The sequence below is a fragment of the Lupinus angustifolius genome, chromosome LG02 (assembly GCF_001865875.1).
Source record: "Lupinus angustifolius cultivar Tanjil chromosome LG02, LupAngTanjil_v1.0, whole genome shotgun sequence".
Taxonomy (NCBI): Eukaryota; Viridiplantae; Streptophyta; class Magnoliopsida; order Fabales; family Fabaceae; genus Lupinus; species Lupinus angustifolius.
Window position 1 is genome coordinate 17,060,947 of NC_032010.1, and position 20,929 is coordinate 17,081,875.

The window sequence follows — 20,929 nt, forward strand, 5'->3', positions numbered from 1 at the left end:
TTGACTACCACACCCACCACCACACCTACCACCATCAAGCATCCTCTCAATATTGTCTTATCATATAAATCCCTTTCATCCACACACTTGCATCATACCCTCTCTATCACCACCACTATTGAACCAAAAACCTATAATCAAGCTGCTAAGTCCCCTGAATGGGTCCAAGCCATGAATAATGAATTGGAAGCCCTGCATCACAATAACACTTGGACCATTGTCACCTTACCACCAAATAAGAGAGCCATAGGTTCCAAATGGGTTTATGAACTCAAATTTCATTTTGATGGTAGCATATAAAGGCACAAGGCACGCCTTGTTGCCAAAGGATACAATCAAATTGAGGGGTTGGATTACTATGAAACCTTTGCTCCTGTTATAAAGCTCGTTATTGTCAGATTGCTTTTAGCCTTAGATGTCGCTCAAGGATGGACCTTACACCAATTGGATGTGAATAATGGTGACCTTGATGAGGAATTCTACATGACCTTATCTCAAGGATTTTCTTGCACCAATTCCAACTAGGTTAGTAAATTAAATAAGTCCCTTTATGGCTAAAAGGAAACCAGTAGGCAATAGTTTGCCAAACTATCATCCCACCTCCATTTATTGGGTTACAATCAATCAACCCATGATCATTATTTATTTACCAAGTCTCATAATGATCACTTCACTACTCTGTTGATTTATGTGGATGATTTAATCCTAGATGACAATGATTTTCATGAAATAGAATCTGTAAAATCTCACCTTGACAACAAGTTCAAAATCAAAGACTTAGGCACCTTAAAATATTTTTAGGCCTTGAGGTTGCTAGATCCAAGCTTGGCATATCCTTGTGTCAAATAAAATATGCCCTTGACTTACTCAAGGACACTGATTTTCTCACATTCAAACTTGTTTCTACCCCTATGGTTAGAATTACATCCTTACACTAGCAAGACATTGATCCTTACAATGATCATGTCTTATATAGACAATTAGTAGGCATGCTCCTTTATCTTACTAACACTCGTCCTAAATTGAGCTTTGTCATTCAACAACTTAGTCAATTTATGATTGCTCCTACTATTAAGCATTACAAGGCCATGACTCGTGTTCTTCGTTACGTAAAAGGAACCGTTGTCTAGGGATTATTCTACCCGGCTAGGTATGTTATTCAAATAAAGGGCTTTTCTGATTCTGATTGGGCATCCTGCTCAGATACCAGACGATCTATCTCTGGGTATTTGATATTTTTAGGTGATTCTTTAGTTTCATGGAAATCTAAGAAACAAAACACGGTTTCTCGCTCCTCTTCTGAAGCTGAATATTGTGCCCTTGCCATTGTCTCATGTGAAATACAATGGCTTATCTTTCTTCTTCATGATATTCAAATCTCTTTTAAGGAACATGCTCTCTTGTATTGTGATAGTGCTTCTACTAGGTACAATGTAGCTAATGTTGTCTTTCACGAAAGAACTAAACATATAGAGATTGATTACCATGTTGCTAGAGAGAGGCTACAAAATAATTATTTCTTTTACTACCAATTACTACTGAAGAACAAGTTGCAGACTTGTTAACCAAACCCCCTGAGCCTAAGTCATTTTCATATCTATTGGGTAAGCTTGAAGTAGCAAATATTTACTCTCCAGCTTGAGCGGGGTATTGAATTTATATTCCATGCACATGCCTTATTAGGAATGATGCATAGTTTTCATTGCAATAGGTTTATTCTGACCGAGCCAACTTCAAGACCATGACCAAGGACTTCTGGTACATCGTGACCGAGTTAGCTAGAGCACCTGACTTAGGATTTCTGGTGCATATGACCAAGTCAGCCAGAGCACCTGACCGAGGATTCCTGACCGTGAAATCAAGGCTTGACCGAGGCATTCGTGACACATGTGACCGAGTCAGTTGTCGCATCAAATGCAGACTGATGCACATCTTTGGCGCATCACCTTTACACCAGAATCATCAACCTTGGTACATCAGCATACACTTTTGGCACATCAACCTTGGCGCATCAGCATGCTTCTTGGCACATCAGCACACACCCTTGGCGCACCAACCTTGGCGCATTAGCACACATCCTTGGCGCATCATTTCTAATGCATCAACATGCACCTTGGCGCACCTAGTTTAGTGAAATCTGTGCATCAGCTTTCTGTTATAGGGTGTTGTTCTTGTTATTTTTACTTAGGATTAGTTTTAGTAGTAGAGTCATCTTCTTTATTTCTTTAAAAATTATAAATTAATGTGATAATATAAAAACTATACTTAAATAAAAATAATATATATGAATGGTTACTATTGTTCTTCTGATCATATAAAAACTTTACACTAATTACACATAAAAAATAAATTATGTTATTATTATTATTGTTATTATCAATGAGATATTATCCATAGATATTATGATATTTACACAGTTATTTTTGTAAGGCGCGTAAGTTTACCAAATAAGGATATTCTCCATTAGTGAAGATTGGAGAGACAAGTGCATGTTTTCCCTTTTGTTTTTAATGGCAAAAGTGTAATTTCATTATAATTAAAAGGATAAATGTGTCATTGAAAGTTGTAGTTCTCTTTGTTTTTTGAAGCACTTACATCTCCATTGATAGAAAGGATCCTAACCGCTATTGTGAGAACCGGATTGTACTAGGCGGTCTGACTGGTTTGATCACTGATCGGACTTGAAAATGACTCTGGTTTACAGTTTTGAAAAAAGATATAAGGTTTTTATATATAGTGTTGTTATTTCTATTAACAACTTGATGCTTGATTGTTGTATATTAGTTTTCTCTAATTTTCAACTAAATATACTAACAGTTGGGTGAGATTTGTTTAAGGAAAATGCTAACTGAAACGCATTAAGAGTACAATAGCAACACAAGCTGATTGGAAATGATAAAAATCACATGAGCACTAAAATGACAACAACGTGTCAATACTCAAAAGTTCACACAAAAATGAATACAATAGCAACACAATCAATTTGATGTGATTTGTTTTCCATAATGCAATCTCTAATTTATTATTTTTTGAATCACTAATGATGTATGTCTTATCAAGGTCATTCATGCAGCTTAATCAAATTGATATGATTTGATTCAAATTACATATTTTCGAATCTTTAATTCATCTAATAATCAAACCTTAATAAAAGCAAATCTTTAACTCATTCACTTTTTTTTGAATAAATTTGAAGAACGTTTTTTTGGTTGAACAAAATTTGGTGTGCATAGTAATGAATAAGGATCATATGATAAGTTGTGTGGATATGTTGTGTGGATTTGTATGTATTTAAGTTATGTGGACTGAACATAATGGGTATTGATACGTACTTATTCAACTATAAGGGACGGGTCGGGTGACCCAAACATAAACCTGAACCCGTCTTTTTTTGACGATGGGTCTGTCCCTTTTAATCGGGTTTGTTTTTTTTTTATTTGGACGGGTCAGACCCGTCCCTAAGTCATCGAGTTGGGACGGGTCTTGCTCACCCATACTATATATATATATATATTTATAATTAAATGGAATTAAGAATGCATGCATGGAATTAACAATAGTAGCATTAAGTGTGATCTAAGTAAGCTTCTGAAGACCATTCAAATGCATGCTATAAGCTAATGCAATAGTTCTTCCCCAACAATACATGATTGGAGCATAGTTGACCTTAAATCTAAAAGATATATTTACGTGTAGATATCTTTCTTCCATGAGTATTAGACAATAAAAATTTAGTTGAGGAAGATTATAAAAATTGAGATTTTATAATAAAAAACTAAAGCATCCTATAATTTTATTTTCTATATGGTCCAATCGATTGCTAAAAGTGTATGGTATCCTCTTTTATAAAGCAATTTGACATTGATTGTAAAATAATCAACACAGCTTTTGTGTATGTTCTGTTTCATTCAATGGGTAAAGGCAAATTATAGCTTAGTGGTAATTTAGAGGATTCCATAGGAGTATATTCTAAATGGTTGTCCATCTAATTGGATGTTAAAATTCAATTGGGCCTTAATGTTGGAAAAATTTTTGACACAAATAGAATTTTCCTATCATGTTAAATTCTAGAATTGAAACAAATTAGAATTTTTAATTCTCTATGCATTGGGATAAAAAAATTTGGAAGGAGCAATTTCTTATTATTACAAGACTCAAATTTATTTGATATAATATGTGATAGTGATATTACAAATTATATAGGAGAAGGTTATATTATAAATATGAAAAATTAGTATCAATAAAAAGAGTTTTAATTGGATTAAATGAATTTCACATCTGGTATGATTTTTATTCAGTAACAAAACCAATAAAGAAAATGAAGAGACAAATTAGGATGAGGCATTGCCATGATTGAGAGAGAAAGACTTTCATAGAGACGTGTATATATATATCCAATAAAATCTTGACAAATATTAAAATTTAGTCCTAAACTATAACATCAAAAAACATAAATACACTTGTCTCTAAATATGACAGGTTGCGGATATGTCTCTGCACAATTATTTTTTGAAGAAGGAGAATATGGAATAATGAATTATCTGCACATTTCCCATGTCATAGTAATCCTACATAGCAAATAATATATATGTATATATCATACAACCAGTTCCCCAATTCAATCGGCCTGTAACAAAGAAATCTCATAAACTAATCCTAGAATTCACCATCATGAAATCAAGTGGGTGAAGGTATAAGTTGGTACTAAAAAATATAAGAAACTAAAAAAATGATGGGGAAACACTGCTCTAGTGGGGAGGGGAATCTTACAAATTAACTGTTCTCAACACCCTACTATATTGTTGAAACAGGCCTGAGCTTTTTATCTTCAGCATTCAGTTTATTTTCCAATATTCATCTATGGATTCTTTGATATATTTGTCCATAGAAGACCAATAATAGTATCCTTTCACCAACCAAAAATAGAGGACATGATTCTGTCGAGTCGTCGGATGATTCTCAAGGCCATGCAGGGATGGTAACTATGTCTGCTAAATGTAGGGGATGGCAGCAAATTCAACCACAGTATTTGTATCTTTTTGCCCGCTCAACCAATTTTCTATTTGCATTCTCAAATTCATCTTGAAGAAAATCTCAAGCCGCAAAAATTTAGATGAAAACTGTATTACTGTCTCTTTCATTTTAACTGTTGAACAAACCAGAGTGCTCTCCTCATTGGAGGACTATGATTCCAGGATATGACAGTTTTTAACAAAATCGTTAGAATAACTGACATACTTGGTCCAGAAAGGTCGAAGATGCTCAAATCCAATTTGCAACCAGGGTTTTGACTGGCCATTGTAATGAATCACAGCAGCCTTTTTCACACTCTCAATATTGGTATTGTTTTGATAACCCAGGCCAAGCATGTGCCAAGAGGGATCAATTGGGTGAACATGACCTTTAAATGCAATCAAAGCTGGAGGTAGGGTTCCAAGCTTCCACATTGTCAAGTTTGACTTCAGATTCTGCCATAGTGAAGCTGTCAATAATATATATTCTTTTTTCCAACAACAAAAAATTAAGCCCAAGTGCCCAAGAGGATCTTTCAGGAGGGAACAGTCCAATTAAAAACCAGAAATATACTGCCTATTCCTAATACATTAATACATATGAGAAGCTTTAGGCAAACTCAATTAGCGGGTGACATAGAAGCATTAGTTTAAGACACAGATTTTAGTGTGAGCCTCAGTGCAATGGCAAGGTTCCTGCTTAGTGACCGAAAGGTTATGAGTTCAAACTCTTGAAATAGTCTCTCCGCTTATGAAGGTAAGGCTGCATACATCAACCATCCCCAGACCAAATTAGATTAGAGCTTTGTGCACTGGGACACCCTTTAGAGGGTGAGCCTCGGCGCAATGGTAAGGTTGCCTTGTGACCTAGAGGTCATGGATTCAAATCCTAGAAATAACCACTTCGCTTGCCATGATAAGGCTGCATACATCTACCTTCCCCAGACTCCATAGATGGGAGCCTCATGCACCGAGTCTCCCTTTTTAGTTTAAGACAAAAATTTGGCATGAACTATGAGCAAATATCAAAGAAATTTTTAGAATTTTGATAAAATGAAGATTTATTAGTCCAAGTTGATGTGGACTTTTACCTCTCTTAGCCAGGAATGATATGTCTCTCTTATATTTGTCTTTCTCCATGCACGCAGATCAAAGATATTCATCCCATAAGCCCATGCACACTCATCAGGGTCCAAATGCTTTGCAATTAGATGATGGGAAAAATTGAAGTAGTTCCTAAAATGTTTAGACATTACCCATTCATCTTCACCTCTGCAAGTTTCCACGGCTCCATTAACTTTTCCTTCCAGATCAATTTCCCAAAGTGGAGACAAGTCACGCTGAATCACCACATCGTCATCCAAAAATACCACTTTGTCAAGGTTTGGGAAAAGCTGTTTAAAAAACAAGACAACATAATCAGCACAATAGTATGAATGCTGATGAAAGCAACACAAATGTTTCACAAGTTATTATTTAATAATTATCTACTAGCACAGGCATTAATCACGAACCATTTTTTCCCATGATGAGCCCATCAAGAATTTCATCTACTACTGATTATTATTTAATAGAATCTTAAACATTTGTCATAAAATTGTTATTCAATAAATGCTTCACACGGGAAACAGTCTCGTTTGCAGGGGTATGTACCCTTCCCATATACCACTAAGTAGGAGCTTGGTGCATGGGCAGCCCTTTTTAATAAATGCTTCACAGCTCATCCTGGATTTCATATCCATGAAGGTACCATAGCAACTCCCCATAAACATACTCAGAATTTTACAGATAATATTCAATTTGAAGTGAACAAGCACACAAGACAAGTCATTTTCTGAGGTCGATCATTCATTTTTGTATTATTTGTTCACATAGAATATATTGTATAATTGTAATACAACAATAACCAAGCCATAATCCCATTAGGTGGGGTCTGCTATATTGTATAATAGTAATAAAAACAAGATTGACATAAAATATAAAACAACAAAAGCTAATAAAACACAGCACTACTTTTTCTTTTTTGTGAATTATGGTTTGAAAAGTTCCAACAATATCCAGAGAGAAAGATGAAGAAAGAAGACACAAAGAATGCTCATTTTACCTCTGGTATGTATATGCGGATATGGTTGAGTAAAGATATGTACTTTGGACTTCTAGCCTGCAATTTAGATGCAAATTTACGTGGGCTGGTATCACTGAGATTGGCTCCTGCAACATGATTCCCATGGTAGTAATTCCTGATACCACTTTCATTTTCTAGGGCGTCAAGTACAGGTACATTTTCTGTAGTCAACCAGTCAAACTGGTGAATGCCTTTGACTTCAACTATAGCAGGGTTAGCAGGATTCAGTGCGAACCACGAGTGCATTCCCGCATAAGTCTTTTTATCAGTGATAACATGGAAGACTATCTTCTTGGGTTTCAGAGATGACTGAACAGTTGAAGTAACAACTACTGAAGCAGCCAAGATGTTGTCAGTTGACAGAATAAAATGGTGGTGAGAGTTGTCAGATAGTAATGGAAGTAACTCTGGAGGAGGCAGTTGTTTGCGTGCATGGGCATTTGACGAATATTCATCGGTCAAACGTAAAGACATACAGTGAATCCCTTTAGGAACAGAACTTGCTGCAAAGTGTTTATTCATCAACTCGGAAAATTTAGACTCTCTGATTTCTCTCTCAAATTTCTCCATCTGTTCCAAGAAGCATGATATTGAAAAAAATATCACTGTAAGTATCATTTACTACAAGTCCAAACATAAGAATGGCAATATCTGGTATAAACTAAAGTGGCTAAGCTATTGCAAAGATAAATTGAAGATAGTAAGATGCGTATAATAAGTTTCACACAACAATCTTGCATATGCACATCTAAGAGTTCTGGTCATTCATGAGTGGGCGACAAATAAACCACTGCCTCTCATTCATGATTAATTAAGTCGTATACTAATATCAAGAAGATAACAGTGACGAAAAAGTAAAAGTACTACTCACTATATATTTCTTAAAAGTTAAAAGAGTATGAAGGCCTCAAATACATACCAACTGCAAATAAATAGATTTAGGATTCAATAACTGCAGTAATAACAAACATTTAAAGGAAAATAGGAAGAAGAGAATAAAAATAAAACCCAACATCAACCAATTTCATACATTAGAAAAGAAAATAGAAAATCATTATTAGGCTTGCAATATGATAACTTAAATGGTGTCTCATGGAATTTTAACTTTTTCTTAACTAAAATAATAGGGAATTTTCTGAATTGGAGTCTTTCAAGTCTCCTAGACTCTGGTCCTTCTTCTACTAATCTAGATAAAAGGAATTTGTCTCCTATAAGATGGATGAATGGTGGACACTGGACCTAATAACACCGGACAGTTTCGCATCGATCTTAGCACATCGAGAACCCATTCCCTTGGTAAAATTTCCGCTTCTTACTCAAGTGGTCGGCATGGCCTTGTCTGTTGAGCCATAGTTTGGCATCTGAAGCCCTAGTCTCATAATTGCTTACATCCAACTGGTGGGAGAGAGGGGCACTAACATAACTAGTGAAAACAGGGGGCTCAACCTCTAAGGTGTCTTTTGAGCCATCTTAAGGATCCAAAATTAGTCATGGGTCAAAGACAAAGGGTATGACACAATACAAAGAATGATTGAAGGAGCTGAAGGTAGTTCTAGGAAGAGGAGACGACAATGGTAGGGGAACAGGTGACAGACAAAAAAGATACCAGGCTCCCTGGCACCCTGCACACATAGCTGGAAGGTAGGCAAGTTGGGCGAAGCATTGATCACAAAGGAGCCATGTCCAATCCAAGTGTGTGTGAAGTCAGAATAGGACAAAACCAACACAAGGACATGAATTAACGGGAAACAAAGGTGGGATTGTCGGCAGGAAGTAGCCAAAAATGATCAAATGCCATCACAAGAGAAGGATGTTACCAGAAAACAGCATTGCAGAGGGAGACTGGCAACCAGAAGCTCAAACACGATTGGCTACAAAAAAATTCACCAATGGGCAATTGTCCACCGGGCATGCATGATTAGGGTTGCATCTTTTTAGGCTCTTAATACCATGTGAAGAGAAAAGAGACAGTGAGGTTTTTGGTAACTACACAGTGGTGTGTTTATATTCTATGTAATAGAAAAATAAAATATTTACATAATTACATGATCAGTTATCCTATACAATAAGTCTACACACAATTTACATACATTATATTCTAATAGCTTCCTTCGAGGTCAATTCATTTACTTGAACCGTGGCACTTAATAATTTTAAAAAATAAAAAAGTTGCAGGTTCCCAAGACACAAAAGGCACATAGGTTTCATGTGTAGCACACATAACACAAGTGTGTGGTGCTTGCTCAGAATCAGCTCATTATCTGTTCTTACATTGTTCTTCTGCTGTTTCTCTTAAGAACACTGTCAGACATTTTTTTGGTTAAGGCTGGGTGTGACCTAGGTTGTTGGATCAATTTTTGAGCATTAGCTTTTACGGTTCCAGAAGCAGTAAAGAAGCTAAAAATTTTAGGCGCTGTGCAATCTACTCTAAACTTAGATGCATAGAGGTTGAGCAGAACCTTTGTCTCTTCAAAGAGGTTTCTTTGGCAAAAAAATTGATTTTGGATTAGATTAGGCATTCAGCATTCAACATCCATTTGGTGTATGCACACAGTCTTTTTAACAGGGTTTCTCTAATAGATTGAGGGACTGGGCAGCTTAGCTTCATTGGTGTTTTATTTTTTCAACATTGCTTTGTGTTTTTTTCCTAGATTAAGGAGGATTCTTTATCCTTCAAATTCTTCGCAATTACTTCATTTTACCTTGATGAATTTCTTCTTATAAAAAGAAATCAAATACATGGTATCAGCTATATAAACAAGTATCAAGTAAGGGTAAATAGACAGAAGCTAAATGTTGTACCAGTCATAACTGAAATATAAGTAGTTGGAGGAAAGTATAATAAAGTTCAAATTGATATAATTATTTAAAGAGGTGTTGTCTCAAGCTATGTTAAGCTGATCCTGGAAATGTTAAAGTGGTAAATGGTGATGCCATATTCTATTGTTTATTTTAAGCTTTCAATGCAGCAACAACTAATAATTTCAAGGAAAGAGACTTTCCTACCTTTACATAGACATTTATTCCCATAAGAGAGTTTGGGAAAGTTACATTCTCATGATCAAAGATGAAAGATCATCATACAAAACTACCAAATACTCATGTACCACCAAGCTATTCCGCCATTTCCCACTGACGACGCCAAAAAAGTCATAAAAAAAAAGAAAATCATTTATTTTAGTATAGGTGAGATAGTCACCTTTTATTTCATATTTTATCAATTCCACTGAAATTTTGAAATTGAAAAAAAAATCTACATCAGGGGTATTTTGATGAAAATAAAATCTATTGCCACAACACAAATATACATTATAAAACACCAATGAATCCCGGGAATAACATTCAAGAAGTACTCTTAAAATCATATTATTAGAGTTCGGTAACCACTTTAAAGTAAGTCTCCAATAAACTACACCTATGTTGCATGGGTACGTCAAAGGTGATTTACCTGTATTGAGTACGTTACGTACTGGTTACAGGTGCTCTTAGGTACTCCTTTGATGAGGATTGTTTCAAAACTATGTCATTTTGGACTGGAAACTTAGGATATTTCCCTTTTTTCTTAGCCACATCATAATACCAAATCCGAGTCACATAATTAGTCTCTCATCTTCACATCTCAGCTGGTTTTGGCTCATCTCACCCTAAGACACACACATCTTTCGCTAGTGAAAATATTGATCATTTATACCTTTCAAAAATGTTGTATCTTGTACTGGTATCCGTACTGGGTACCAGTACCGTATTCATGCAACATAGAACTATGCTCAACCAGTGTAAACAACAGAAACATTAATTGGAAGCCATAAATTAAGGTATCTATGCTTTCCTTAACCGGTAATGAAAAATTGAAAGTAACAGCAAGCATGATTATCTGTTTAGAGGTATCAATCTAAATTCAAGTGATGTTATAAAATGACGTCATGAACCAAAAATAATGTCATTTAAATGCAACAGAGCGAGTACAAAGCTACCACAACAATACAGGTAAGTTTACCACAGACTTCCAACCAATTTAAAAACAAACCTTAGCCATAGCCTTCAATGTTCAATGTAATATTCAACTAGAGATGTCATGAACTGAATCATTGTATCTCTAGACAAAATACCATGTTTTCCCTATAAAAGTTTTCTTAACCCAGATTTATACTTATACAGCACAATGGTTATCCGAACCTCAACCTTTTACTGTTCAAATTTCTTATTTCCGCATAATGGTTCCCCGATAAAACATGCATTTTTGTTTTAATCCATATGCAATTAAAGGTATCAACAGAATTTAGTTTCAGACAACCCATTCCCCTCTCAATACCAATTAACCAGGAATACAAATGCTTTATGTAAATGTAACAAAAACTTACCATTCCCCTTAACATGAATGCAAATGTTTTTGCATCATATGGATTATCTTTCATATAAACAACCAGTTGCTCAAAAGAATCTGGCAGCTTTAGGTCAGCTGGGATTTCCCCGGTCTTCACTTCGTTAAGGATCTTGTAAAAATCTCTGACCAGTCTCTGCAGCACCATCAATGTCATCCACCACAAGGGTTCAGAACTTCAAATAATATTTTTTAAAAGCAAAAATTTAGTGGATACCATCTAATAACAAATTATTTACCCCTGAGTCGTCAACTCTACCAAGAAGCTTTGGTCCCAATCGCCTGCCTAAACAATCTGGAGCAAAAACAAGGGATAGTTCAAGGGTCTAAAGTAGACAGAAGATGATACATGAAGATAAGAATATATATGCAAACACACACAACAATGAACTTTCAGAACATAATCTAGTTAACATAGGAAAAGGCAAGCTACATACAGCTTCTGTTTCCAAAACATAAAAGTATATAATCAAAAAATTTACTATCAACTAACTGACAATAGATGAACACAACTTTGTTTAGACAGGGACCTTAAACAACAAACATTAGCCCCGAATGTTTTTTCTTTAGTTTGATAGAAATAATGTTCTTTATTAACTTAATAATAACACAGTTTTCTGGTTAAAACATTGTATTATTTGCCACATTAAAGAATCAACAGCTTACAAATTTTTCAGCAATACATGACACCAGAACATCCCCATCAATAATTTTCGAGTTCAAGTGCAGTCAGACAACCCAACTTTAATGCTCAAACTATCGAATCTCACTTCAGATCCTAAAACTAAGGAATCAATATTAGCTTAACCTACAAAACTTTCATCACGGTAATCAGTTATAATTTATTGATCCCAGATCCTTGGAGTCTAGAAGTCACTTTCTATCCCACTCATTCACAGAACTCGAACACAAGACTCTACTTAAGAAGAATTAACTAACCTCCTTGCCACTTGAAGTTTTGAACTAATAAGCATTAACAGTTTTGGAGGGCTAAAATCATCTCATAATATTTATAAACCTAACTCGCAAACAGACCCTAAGAGTCCATTTGCGAGTTGAGATTTGGAGGGAAAGGGAAGGTTTCAGAGTCATGAAACACACTTGTGAGATGACTCTAAACTCTGAAGTCTTTCATTTATATCTCTACACCTCCAAAACTCAACTCCCTAACAAATGTCCATTTACGAGTTGAGATTCGGAAGGAAGGGAAGGGAAACGGAAGACTTCATAGCTCTCAAATGTTCAATTTCCCTTCCTTCTGCTCCAAATTCCAACTCGCAAACAGACCCTAAAATAACTCGAGACCTCATCATTCATCCAAACCCAAGAAACGAACACATATAAATACAAATAACTCACACAAACAAAACATAAACATGTTTAAATCAAGATCTACCTCAAAATAAAACAAAAAAAAGGATTAGTTACAGTATCATACCAAACGAGGAGCACTTATTGACACCTTCAAGCGTAACAAGAGCGGTGAGAATAAAAACAAACGGTAACAAAAACGCGAGAATAAGAATCGTGTGAAATAGGGTTCGATATGAGATATGGCGAGCTGCGACCTTGATCTTCATCAAATCAATAAACCCATTGGTGCTCGATATCGTGATGCTTCTCATGCTAGGCGAGAAGTGAAGCTGCATCGTTGTTTATGCAGCCTCACTACCACAACCCTAGCAGAAACATGAACACGAGAACGAGAGAATTGAAACGACGTCGTTGGGTAGGTACATTGCTTCTTCAAAACGCACAACATTTAGATCCACTGCTACTACATGTGCTAATTGTGTTGTGGAATTTGGATCGGTTAAGAATCTGGGTTATGCTTGAATTTTGATTTTTTTTTTTTTGTTCTCGTGGGGTCCACGGTGGGGTTTTGAGAGTGTTGTTTGAAGGAATTCAAAATTGATTTGATTTTGTTTGATTTTGTTCTTCTGTGTTTTTTTGGTGATGAGATTGAAGAAGTTCCTAATCAAGAAGCTGGGAGAGAGAGACAGAGAAAATAAGAGAAGAAAGAAATTATGGGTTAGTTTTTTTTGGTTTGTTGATTGTTTTTGTTAACTTGTTTTTTTTTTATTTTTATTGTTTTGTTGTACTCGTTTATTAGTTTGCGTGAAGTTAGACGTTTGTCTAGTAGTATAAAATATTGTTATTTAAAAAAAAATTAAGTTAAAGAATTAGATTAATGGTATTGATATTTGTTGGAATGAATAGTCATTTATTTTGAAATGAAATAATTTCTTATCCAAAATATGGAAGGTATCCTTGATAATATTATCCAAAAAATGAGAGAGAACTCATTTACTCTAACACTTATTCCATATCTTAACCTCATTCATTTTAGGATAATTCAATAATTTAAATTAATGAATACATTTCAACCATTAGATTGTACTAGAATTGATGAATAATATCTTGAATTGATGAATAATATCTTGAGTAAGTTTTTTTAAGTTACTCTAAATCTCCTCCCAAAAGAATTTGTATTAAGCTTTTTCTCATTGATCCAATCTATCATTTCTTTTTGGGTAAAATATAATGAAAAAGTAAAAAAAAAATATATATGAAAAGCTTGCATAGTCAAAAACGTGTTGGGGAATGGGTTGGTGTTAGTGTGAGAGAGAAAGGAGGAGGGAGGGGAATTGGATGGGTGTTTGTTTTGGCCATAAGATTAGGGAGTATAGTGCATCATCTTGAAGCTAAATTTAGATGTTTACTAAGTTTAGAAGCAAGGTGAAAGGGTTATGTGGATGACATTTGGGTGATGGTGGTTAATTTTAGTTAACATTTTTCATCTTGTTTTTTTTTGTTATCCTTTTTCATCTTTATTCTTATGCAAAAGTAACCTTTTAGCTTGTATTAGATGTGACTAGCTTGAAATTAGCTTAAATTTGTTAAAGAAAAAATATATATGTATAGTAATGATATAAAGGTTTTATATATAATCAATTCATTATATACATCTATTTTTAGTTTTTATTAACTCTTTAAAAAAATTAATACAAATGGGATGAAAAATATAGTGATAGTATATTACACTGATAATATATAAATATGACATTATTTATTAAATGACTAAACATATCATATGATATTTATTTACTGTTTGTTTGGTTTTGTATTAATTAAATTATAATTATTAATTAAAGTTATTAAATAAGTTGATAATTACGTAAATAAATGTTTGTAACCGGGTAAAATTATTATTAATTTTATAATTAAATAAATATTAGGAATTTCGTATTAGTAACTATTTTTAATAATTATTTATATATTTAGTTATTTATAATTATGTACCAAAAAAAGTTATTTATAATTAATTTATAACTATCACTGGGTATTTTAATGTGGTGTATTAATGTAATTTGGTAATTTTAGAAAGGTAAAATTGACTAATGAATTATTGAAAGCTCGTGGCACTGTTTGACAATGTGAGTTTGTCATTTTTTTTACTTAATCAATAAGCTATTAGAGTAGTTCCGTAAGTAAAAATTGAATGTAAATTGTAACTTTAAAAATGAACTTGTAGTGTTTGAAAACTATTCTTCAGAAAATCAGTAAAACTAATATTTAGAAAGTAACGTTAAATAATTCGCTTACTAATTTTACCACTCAAAATTTTAAAAAATTATATTGGTTAGCCTAACTAAAGAACATTATTATTTTGTGATGTACAAATTATTTTGCATTTGACTGTTATACGAATCTATAAATTATTTACATGTTTTAAATTTATAATGATGTATAGTATCAACAATGAATGAATGTTATAAACTTATGCAACTTAATGGCATTTTTAGAATAAAAAATATTGAAAACTATAAATATTGTTAAAATAAAACAAGATAAGAGTGTAGTATTTATGAAGTGTATAGAGATTTATACGAAGTTACTACGTCATCCACGATTTATTTCTATTACTTATATTTAAAAGTTTTTTGTGATCAAATATGAATGGTGAACGATACAGTGACTTCACTGCATAAACATTTTTCTGATATTAAAAAAAATGATTGATAATTTTGATTTTAATTATCGATGTGTTTAATTCATCCAATTATTAATTATTTAATTAATAAATCACTAAATAAATATTGTATGTATTTTTAGTCATTTTTCAAAATTCACCTTATTAAGAAGCTAGTTTTACCAAAAACCTCTAGTAAATAAGCTACAAAGTTACCATCTTCCAACTATCTTGACACCTAAAACTAGTTTTACCAAATATAGTTATAAGCTTCATCCAAATTTCGTTTGTTGATCGGCTATAATAACTTATTGAGTGGGTCAAAAAACTTGAAGCTACATGAAAAGCTACAAGTTTGCATTGTCAAATAGTCGCTTATTGTGAGACACAATAAAAAGTGATGAAATTGATAATAAAATATTGAGGATTGTGTTATTTAGCTAAAGAACATTTAATAAGAACTATTAGTATAACACGGGAAAAATATGAGTTCTCTCTTCTTAAGCTTTTGTCGCTACCTAATTTCATGAATGTCACCAAAATAATACAAATAAATTCAATTGAATTATCATCGATGTTTTTTTATAGGAAAAACATGAAAACCATATTAAGGATTAGTTTACACAAAGAGATAATTTAAGTTTTGGAGTAGGTTACGAATGACAAAGATGTTAGGCACCCCATACAAAATACTAATTTTACCCTTATGCATTATTACATTTCTAAAAGACCAAAATATATTTTTTATTTATTTTTTGTGGCTGACAAGGAAATGATATAGTCCGATGTATCCCAAACTACAATAAAGAAATCAAAGTTGTGTAGTTCTTCTAGAAAATGTTTGATTAATTGGTTATTTTTATTTTCTATGAAATTTGTTTCTTATTGAGTTCGAGATATTGGTGTACGACAAGGCATATAGCCTTCAGAGGGACATATTTATCTTTAACTTCTTAAATAAAAGTAGAAGATAAAGTGGTAAGATAAAGTGATTCTACTAAGTATTATGCCTTTAGATGAAAAACCTTATCTTATTGTTATATTTTTCATAAAAGTGACAAGATAAAGTTATTAAGAAAAGAAGATGATGATTGAACTAGAACCTATATTGGTTCTTGGAAGAGAAATTTGAAGGTTGAAGATGAAGAATAAAATATGTGAAACTTTGATTGATTTGAATGAATGTGAATTGAATTCTTCTCTCCCACACCTTACAAATGAAGAAGATGAATATATATAGAGCCTAACTAACTAACTAATGAAATAATCACACGTGATTAAAAGAAGGCACATGCATTAGTTTAATTTTGCCACTTGCATATTGTTCTCTAACCGTGTAACAATCAATTTCAATATGTTTGGTGCGTTCATGAAAAACTTGGTTAGAAACAATATGCAAGACAAATTGATTATCACAGAATAGTAAAGCAACTTTAGAGTAGGAGTGTTGTAAGTCTTCTAATAAGTAGGTGAGCCATGTGATTTCAGAAGAAGTTAAGGCCATGTCCTTATATTCAGCTTCACATGAACTTCGAGAAACAATTTTCTGTTTCTTGGATTTCCAAGAAATTAAAGAGCTTTCTAAGTATATACAATATCCAGAAATGGATCTTCTTGTGTCTAGGCAAGAAGCCCAGTCACTATCACTGTAGGCATGTAGTTGAATAGATGTATTATTAGGGAAGAAAATGCCTAAACCAGGGGAACTTTTGATGTATCTGAGAATTTTGAAGGCAGCTTGTTGGTGGAGAACACTTGGTTTGGTCATAAATTGAGCTAATTGGTGAACAGAGAATGTGAGATCAGGCATATTGTTTGTAAGGTAAATGAGTCTACCAACTAGTCTTCTATAGACATTAGGGTATGAACAATCTCCAGTTTTGTCTTGATACAGGTGTGAACCTTGTACCATAGGTGTAGTTGAGGGTTTACAACCAAGAAACCCTACATCAGAAAGGATTTCTAAAGCATACTTCCTCTAATTCATGGTGATGCCAGTGTGGTTTCTAGAGATCTCAAAGCCAATGAAGAATTTCAAGTTGCCTAGATCTTTCATTTTGAAAGTAGTGTCTAGCAATTGTTTAAGATGATTGATCTGAATAAGATTGTTACCTGAGAGAATGATATCATCAAAATAAACAAGCACAACAGTGAGAATAGTGTTAGATAACCAATGAACAAACAAAGAATGATCTCCCTTACATTTCCTATAGTCATGTTTGATTAAAAGGGTGGATAGCTTAGAGAACCACTGCCTACTAGCTTGTTTAAGGCCATACAGAGATTTCTCAAGTTTACAAACAAGATTAGAAGGAGTTTGGAGACCAGGTGGTGGGGTCATGAAGACTGTTTCATTGAGATCTCCATGTAAGAAGGCATTGTTTACATCTAATTGCTTGAGGCGCCATTTGTGAACAGAAGCCAAGGCAAGAAGCAGTCTTACTGTACTGATCTTGGCAACAGGGGGAAAGTATCAATATAAGCAATCCATTCTGTTTGAGTATACCCTTTAGCCACCAGCTTGGCCTTGTATCGTTCTATACTGCCATCAGGTTTGTATTTGATCTTAAAGACCCATTTGCATCCTATAGTGGTCTTATCTTTGGGCAGAGTGGTGAGAGTCAATGTATTGTTCAGTTGTAGAGCCTTTAACTCAGTAGTGATAACATCTCTCCAATGAGGATGTAAGATGGCTTGAGCATATTTCTTAGGCTCAATTTGAGTGTTGATGGAAAGGACTCTATGTTTGTGGTCAGGTGCTAATTGTTCATAAGATAAATGAGATGAGATGGGATATCTACAGGAGCCATAAAAGATGGATTTATTTAATATAGCACAGTGATAATCTCGAAGATAAGTGGGAGGTTTAGTAATTCTAAGGCTTCTTCTATTATTGCTAACACTAGTATCTTTAGGTTGGTCAGAAATGGGCTCATTATTGATGTCTGTAGCAATGTTTTCAGTCATAGAATTAGGATGTAGTTCATGATCAATAGGGGTTGTATCAAATATTTATTCATGATGGGTCATAGATAGGTGAGACTCTATGGGACTATCCTTACTTTGTTTATTAAGCTTAGTCTTATAAGGAAAAATAGTTTCATGAAAGATTGCATTCCTAGTAATTTGCAGGGCTCTAGTGGATAAGTTCAAAACAAAAAAACCTTTTGTACCATTCTTGTAACCTAAGAAAACACACTTAGCATACCTAGGATCAAACTTAGTTCTAGATTGGTTGATTGTACTAGCATATGAGAGACAGCCAAACACCTTAAAATGTCGAAAGTCAGGATGTTTGTCATATAACATTTCAAAAGGGGATTTTGCATTCAGCATAGATGTAGGCAAAAAATTGATAATATGCACATCAAGAATAATAGCATAAGACCAATATACCTTTGGTACCTGACTTTGGAAAAGTAGAGCTCTTGCTACATTCAATATGTGTTGGTATTTCCTTTCCACAACTCCATTATGTTGTGGTGTATAGGTACAACTGGTTTGATGTATGATTCCCTTGCTGGAATAATAGGATTCCATCAAGAATTATCTGCCATTATCTATTCTTATTGTTTTGATTCTTTTGGAAAATTGATATTCAATTAATGTGACAAAATCTTGCAAAACATGTGATGTTTCAGATTTATTCTTTAACATAAAGATCCAAGTGAGTCTAGTGCTATCATCTACAATAGTACGAAAGTATCTATGTCCATGGATAGATATAACAGAAAAAGGGCCCCAAATGTCAGCATGCATTATATCAAAAGCATGTAAAGATATGGTTTTACTTATAGAGAAGGGAAGTTTCTTTTGCTTTGCTTCATAGCAAATATCTTAGACATATTTCTTCTTAAAACTAATGAAAGGAAAAGTTTGTTTGAGTGTGCTCATACAATTTTCAGAAGTATGGCCTTGCCTGAAGTGCCATAAATCGATGTTATTTTCTTGAGTGTAGCATGAATTTGATTTGTGAAGAAAGATAGCAGCCTTTAGCACATACAATCCCGTGATGATCCTAGTTGTACCAATCATCTTCAAAGTATTCTTGTCCTGAATTTCACAACATGTTTTCTTAAAACAAACAATGCAAGATAGAGTAATTGTAAGTTTAGGAATAAATAGGAGGTTATAGCTGAAACATGGTAGATACAACACATTATGCAGAACTAAGTTTTGTAGTATGGGTATTGTGCCTGAAACTTCTGTTGTTACTAAGTTACCATTAGGTAATTTTATCTTTATTGGTTTTATTTTGTAATGCACATGGTATAAGGCTAAATTGGAGCATATATGATTAGTTGCCTCACTGTCTAAGATCCAAGAATTATGAGCTGAAACAATATTAGAGTTACTTGGTTCATCCATCACTTGATTTGCAGACATGACATTACTTACATTTCCTACATTGTGATCTTCATGCCATGATCCTATAAGATTATTTTGTTGTAGCATGTTTAACAATCCTTGATATTGTTGCTGACTAAGACCAAAGATGGTTCCATCTTGATCACCTTTAGAGTTGCTTACTTGCTGCAAATCCTTTTGTGCTTCTTCCTTTGAGGATCTTGTTGTGACAGAGTTGACTTGTTCATTCTTTGTGAACTGAAAATTGGTTGGAAATCCATGAAGCCTATAACAAACTTCAACTATGTGTCCACTCTTTTTATAGTGAGAACAATATTTTCCTGGGCTTGAACCTTTGATCCAAGATCCTTTTCCAGGTGAGTTGGGTGGTCTTCTTCCTAGACTTGATCTTCTTCCTAGTGCTCCTCCCCTTTTCCAAGTCCATGCAACTGTCATAGTCTTTACATCCAAGTCTTGTCCATAGAGCTGAGTTTCCTGCTGTATGATTAATGATAGCACCTTGCTTATGTTTGGTAAGGGTTCCATGAGCATAATATGGGATCTTACTCCTGCATATGCATCATTTAATCCCTTTAGAAATCTGATGGTTCTGTCTTCTTCACAATTCTTCTATGCCCCAATCTCAGCTGTACAGATTGTTGGATCTACACAGTTGCATATGGGTAGAGGTCTAAGGTTATCAAGTTCATCCCAAATGGTCTTGATTTCTGTGAAATAATTGTTGATGGTTAATTCTCCTTGTTTAAAATTTGACAATGAATCCTGCAAATCACCAATTTTGAAGAGATTTCCTTGTGAGAATCTTTGTCTTAATTCATCCCACAATTCATGTGCCTTCTTTATCCAAATGATACTTTGTGATATGGATGGAGAGACTGATCTATTGATCCAAGATATAACCATGTTATTGGCTCTCTCCCAAGCTGGGTAAATGGGATATGCTTTGAGAGGCATTCGAATGGTTCTATCTATGAAAGTCAGCTTTTGTTTTGTGTTAAGACTGACTTCCATGGTCCTTGTCCATTGGTGGTAATTTTGTCCATTCAAAAGGGGTGAGACTAGAGGAAGTG

The 20,929-nt window shown here is 33.9% G+C and overlaps 1 protein-coding gene across 2 annotated transcripts; it reads right to left on the bottom strand.

The window, feature by feature from the left end:
- Positions 4,524-13,546, bottom strand: LOC109337055 (probable galacturonosyltransferase 14). 2 transcript variants are annotated; one of them, XM_019573926.1, is made up of 6 exons: positions 12,957-13,546; positions 11,758-11,813; positions 11,499-11,654; positions 7,117-7,707; positions 6,104-6,406; positions 4,524-5,468 (listed from the first exon to the last, which is right to left on the bottom strand). In XM_019573926.1, exons 1-6 carry the CDS (start codon positions 13,165-13,167, stop codon positions 5,184-5,186), a joined length of 1,602 nt encoding a protein of 533 aa, XP_019429471.1. In that variant the 5' UTR covers positions 13,168-13,546; the 3' UTR covers positions 4,524-5,183. The 2 variants fall into 2 exon arrangements, with proteins under 2 accessions (XP_019429471.1, XP_019429476.1); XM_019573931.1 differs by lacking the exon at positions 12,957-13,546 and having other exon boundaries at positions 11,736-11,799.

What these genes read in the sequence shown, in the direction of transcription:
- LOC109337055 (XM_019573926.1), bottom strand. Translation starts at nt 13,167, where the DNA reads ATGCAGCTTCACTTCTCGCCTAGCATGAGAAGCATCACGATATCGAGC. An exon ending in CATTCATGTTAAGGGGAATG is followed by an intron (nt 7,708 to 11,498) that starts GTAAGTTTTTGT and finishes TTCTTGGAACAG; the next exon opens with ATGGAGAAATTTGAGAGAGA. An exon ending in TCCGCATATACATACCAGAG is followed by an intron (nt 6,407 to 7,116) that starts GTAAAATGAGCA and finishes TTTTTTAAACAG; the next exon opens with CTTTTCCCAAACCTTGACAA.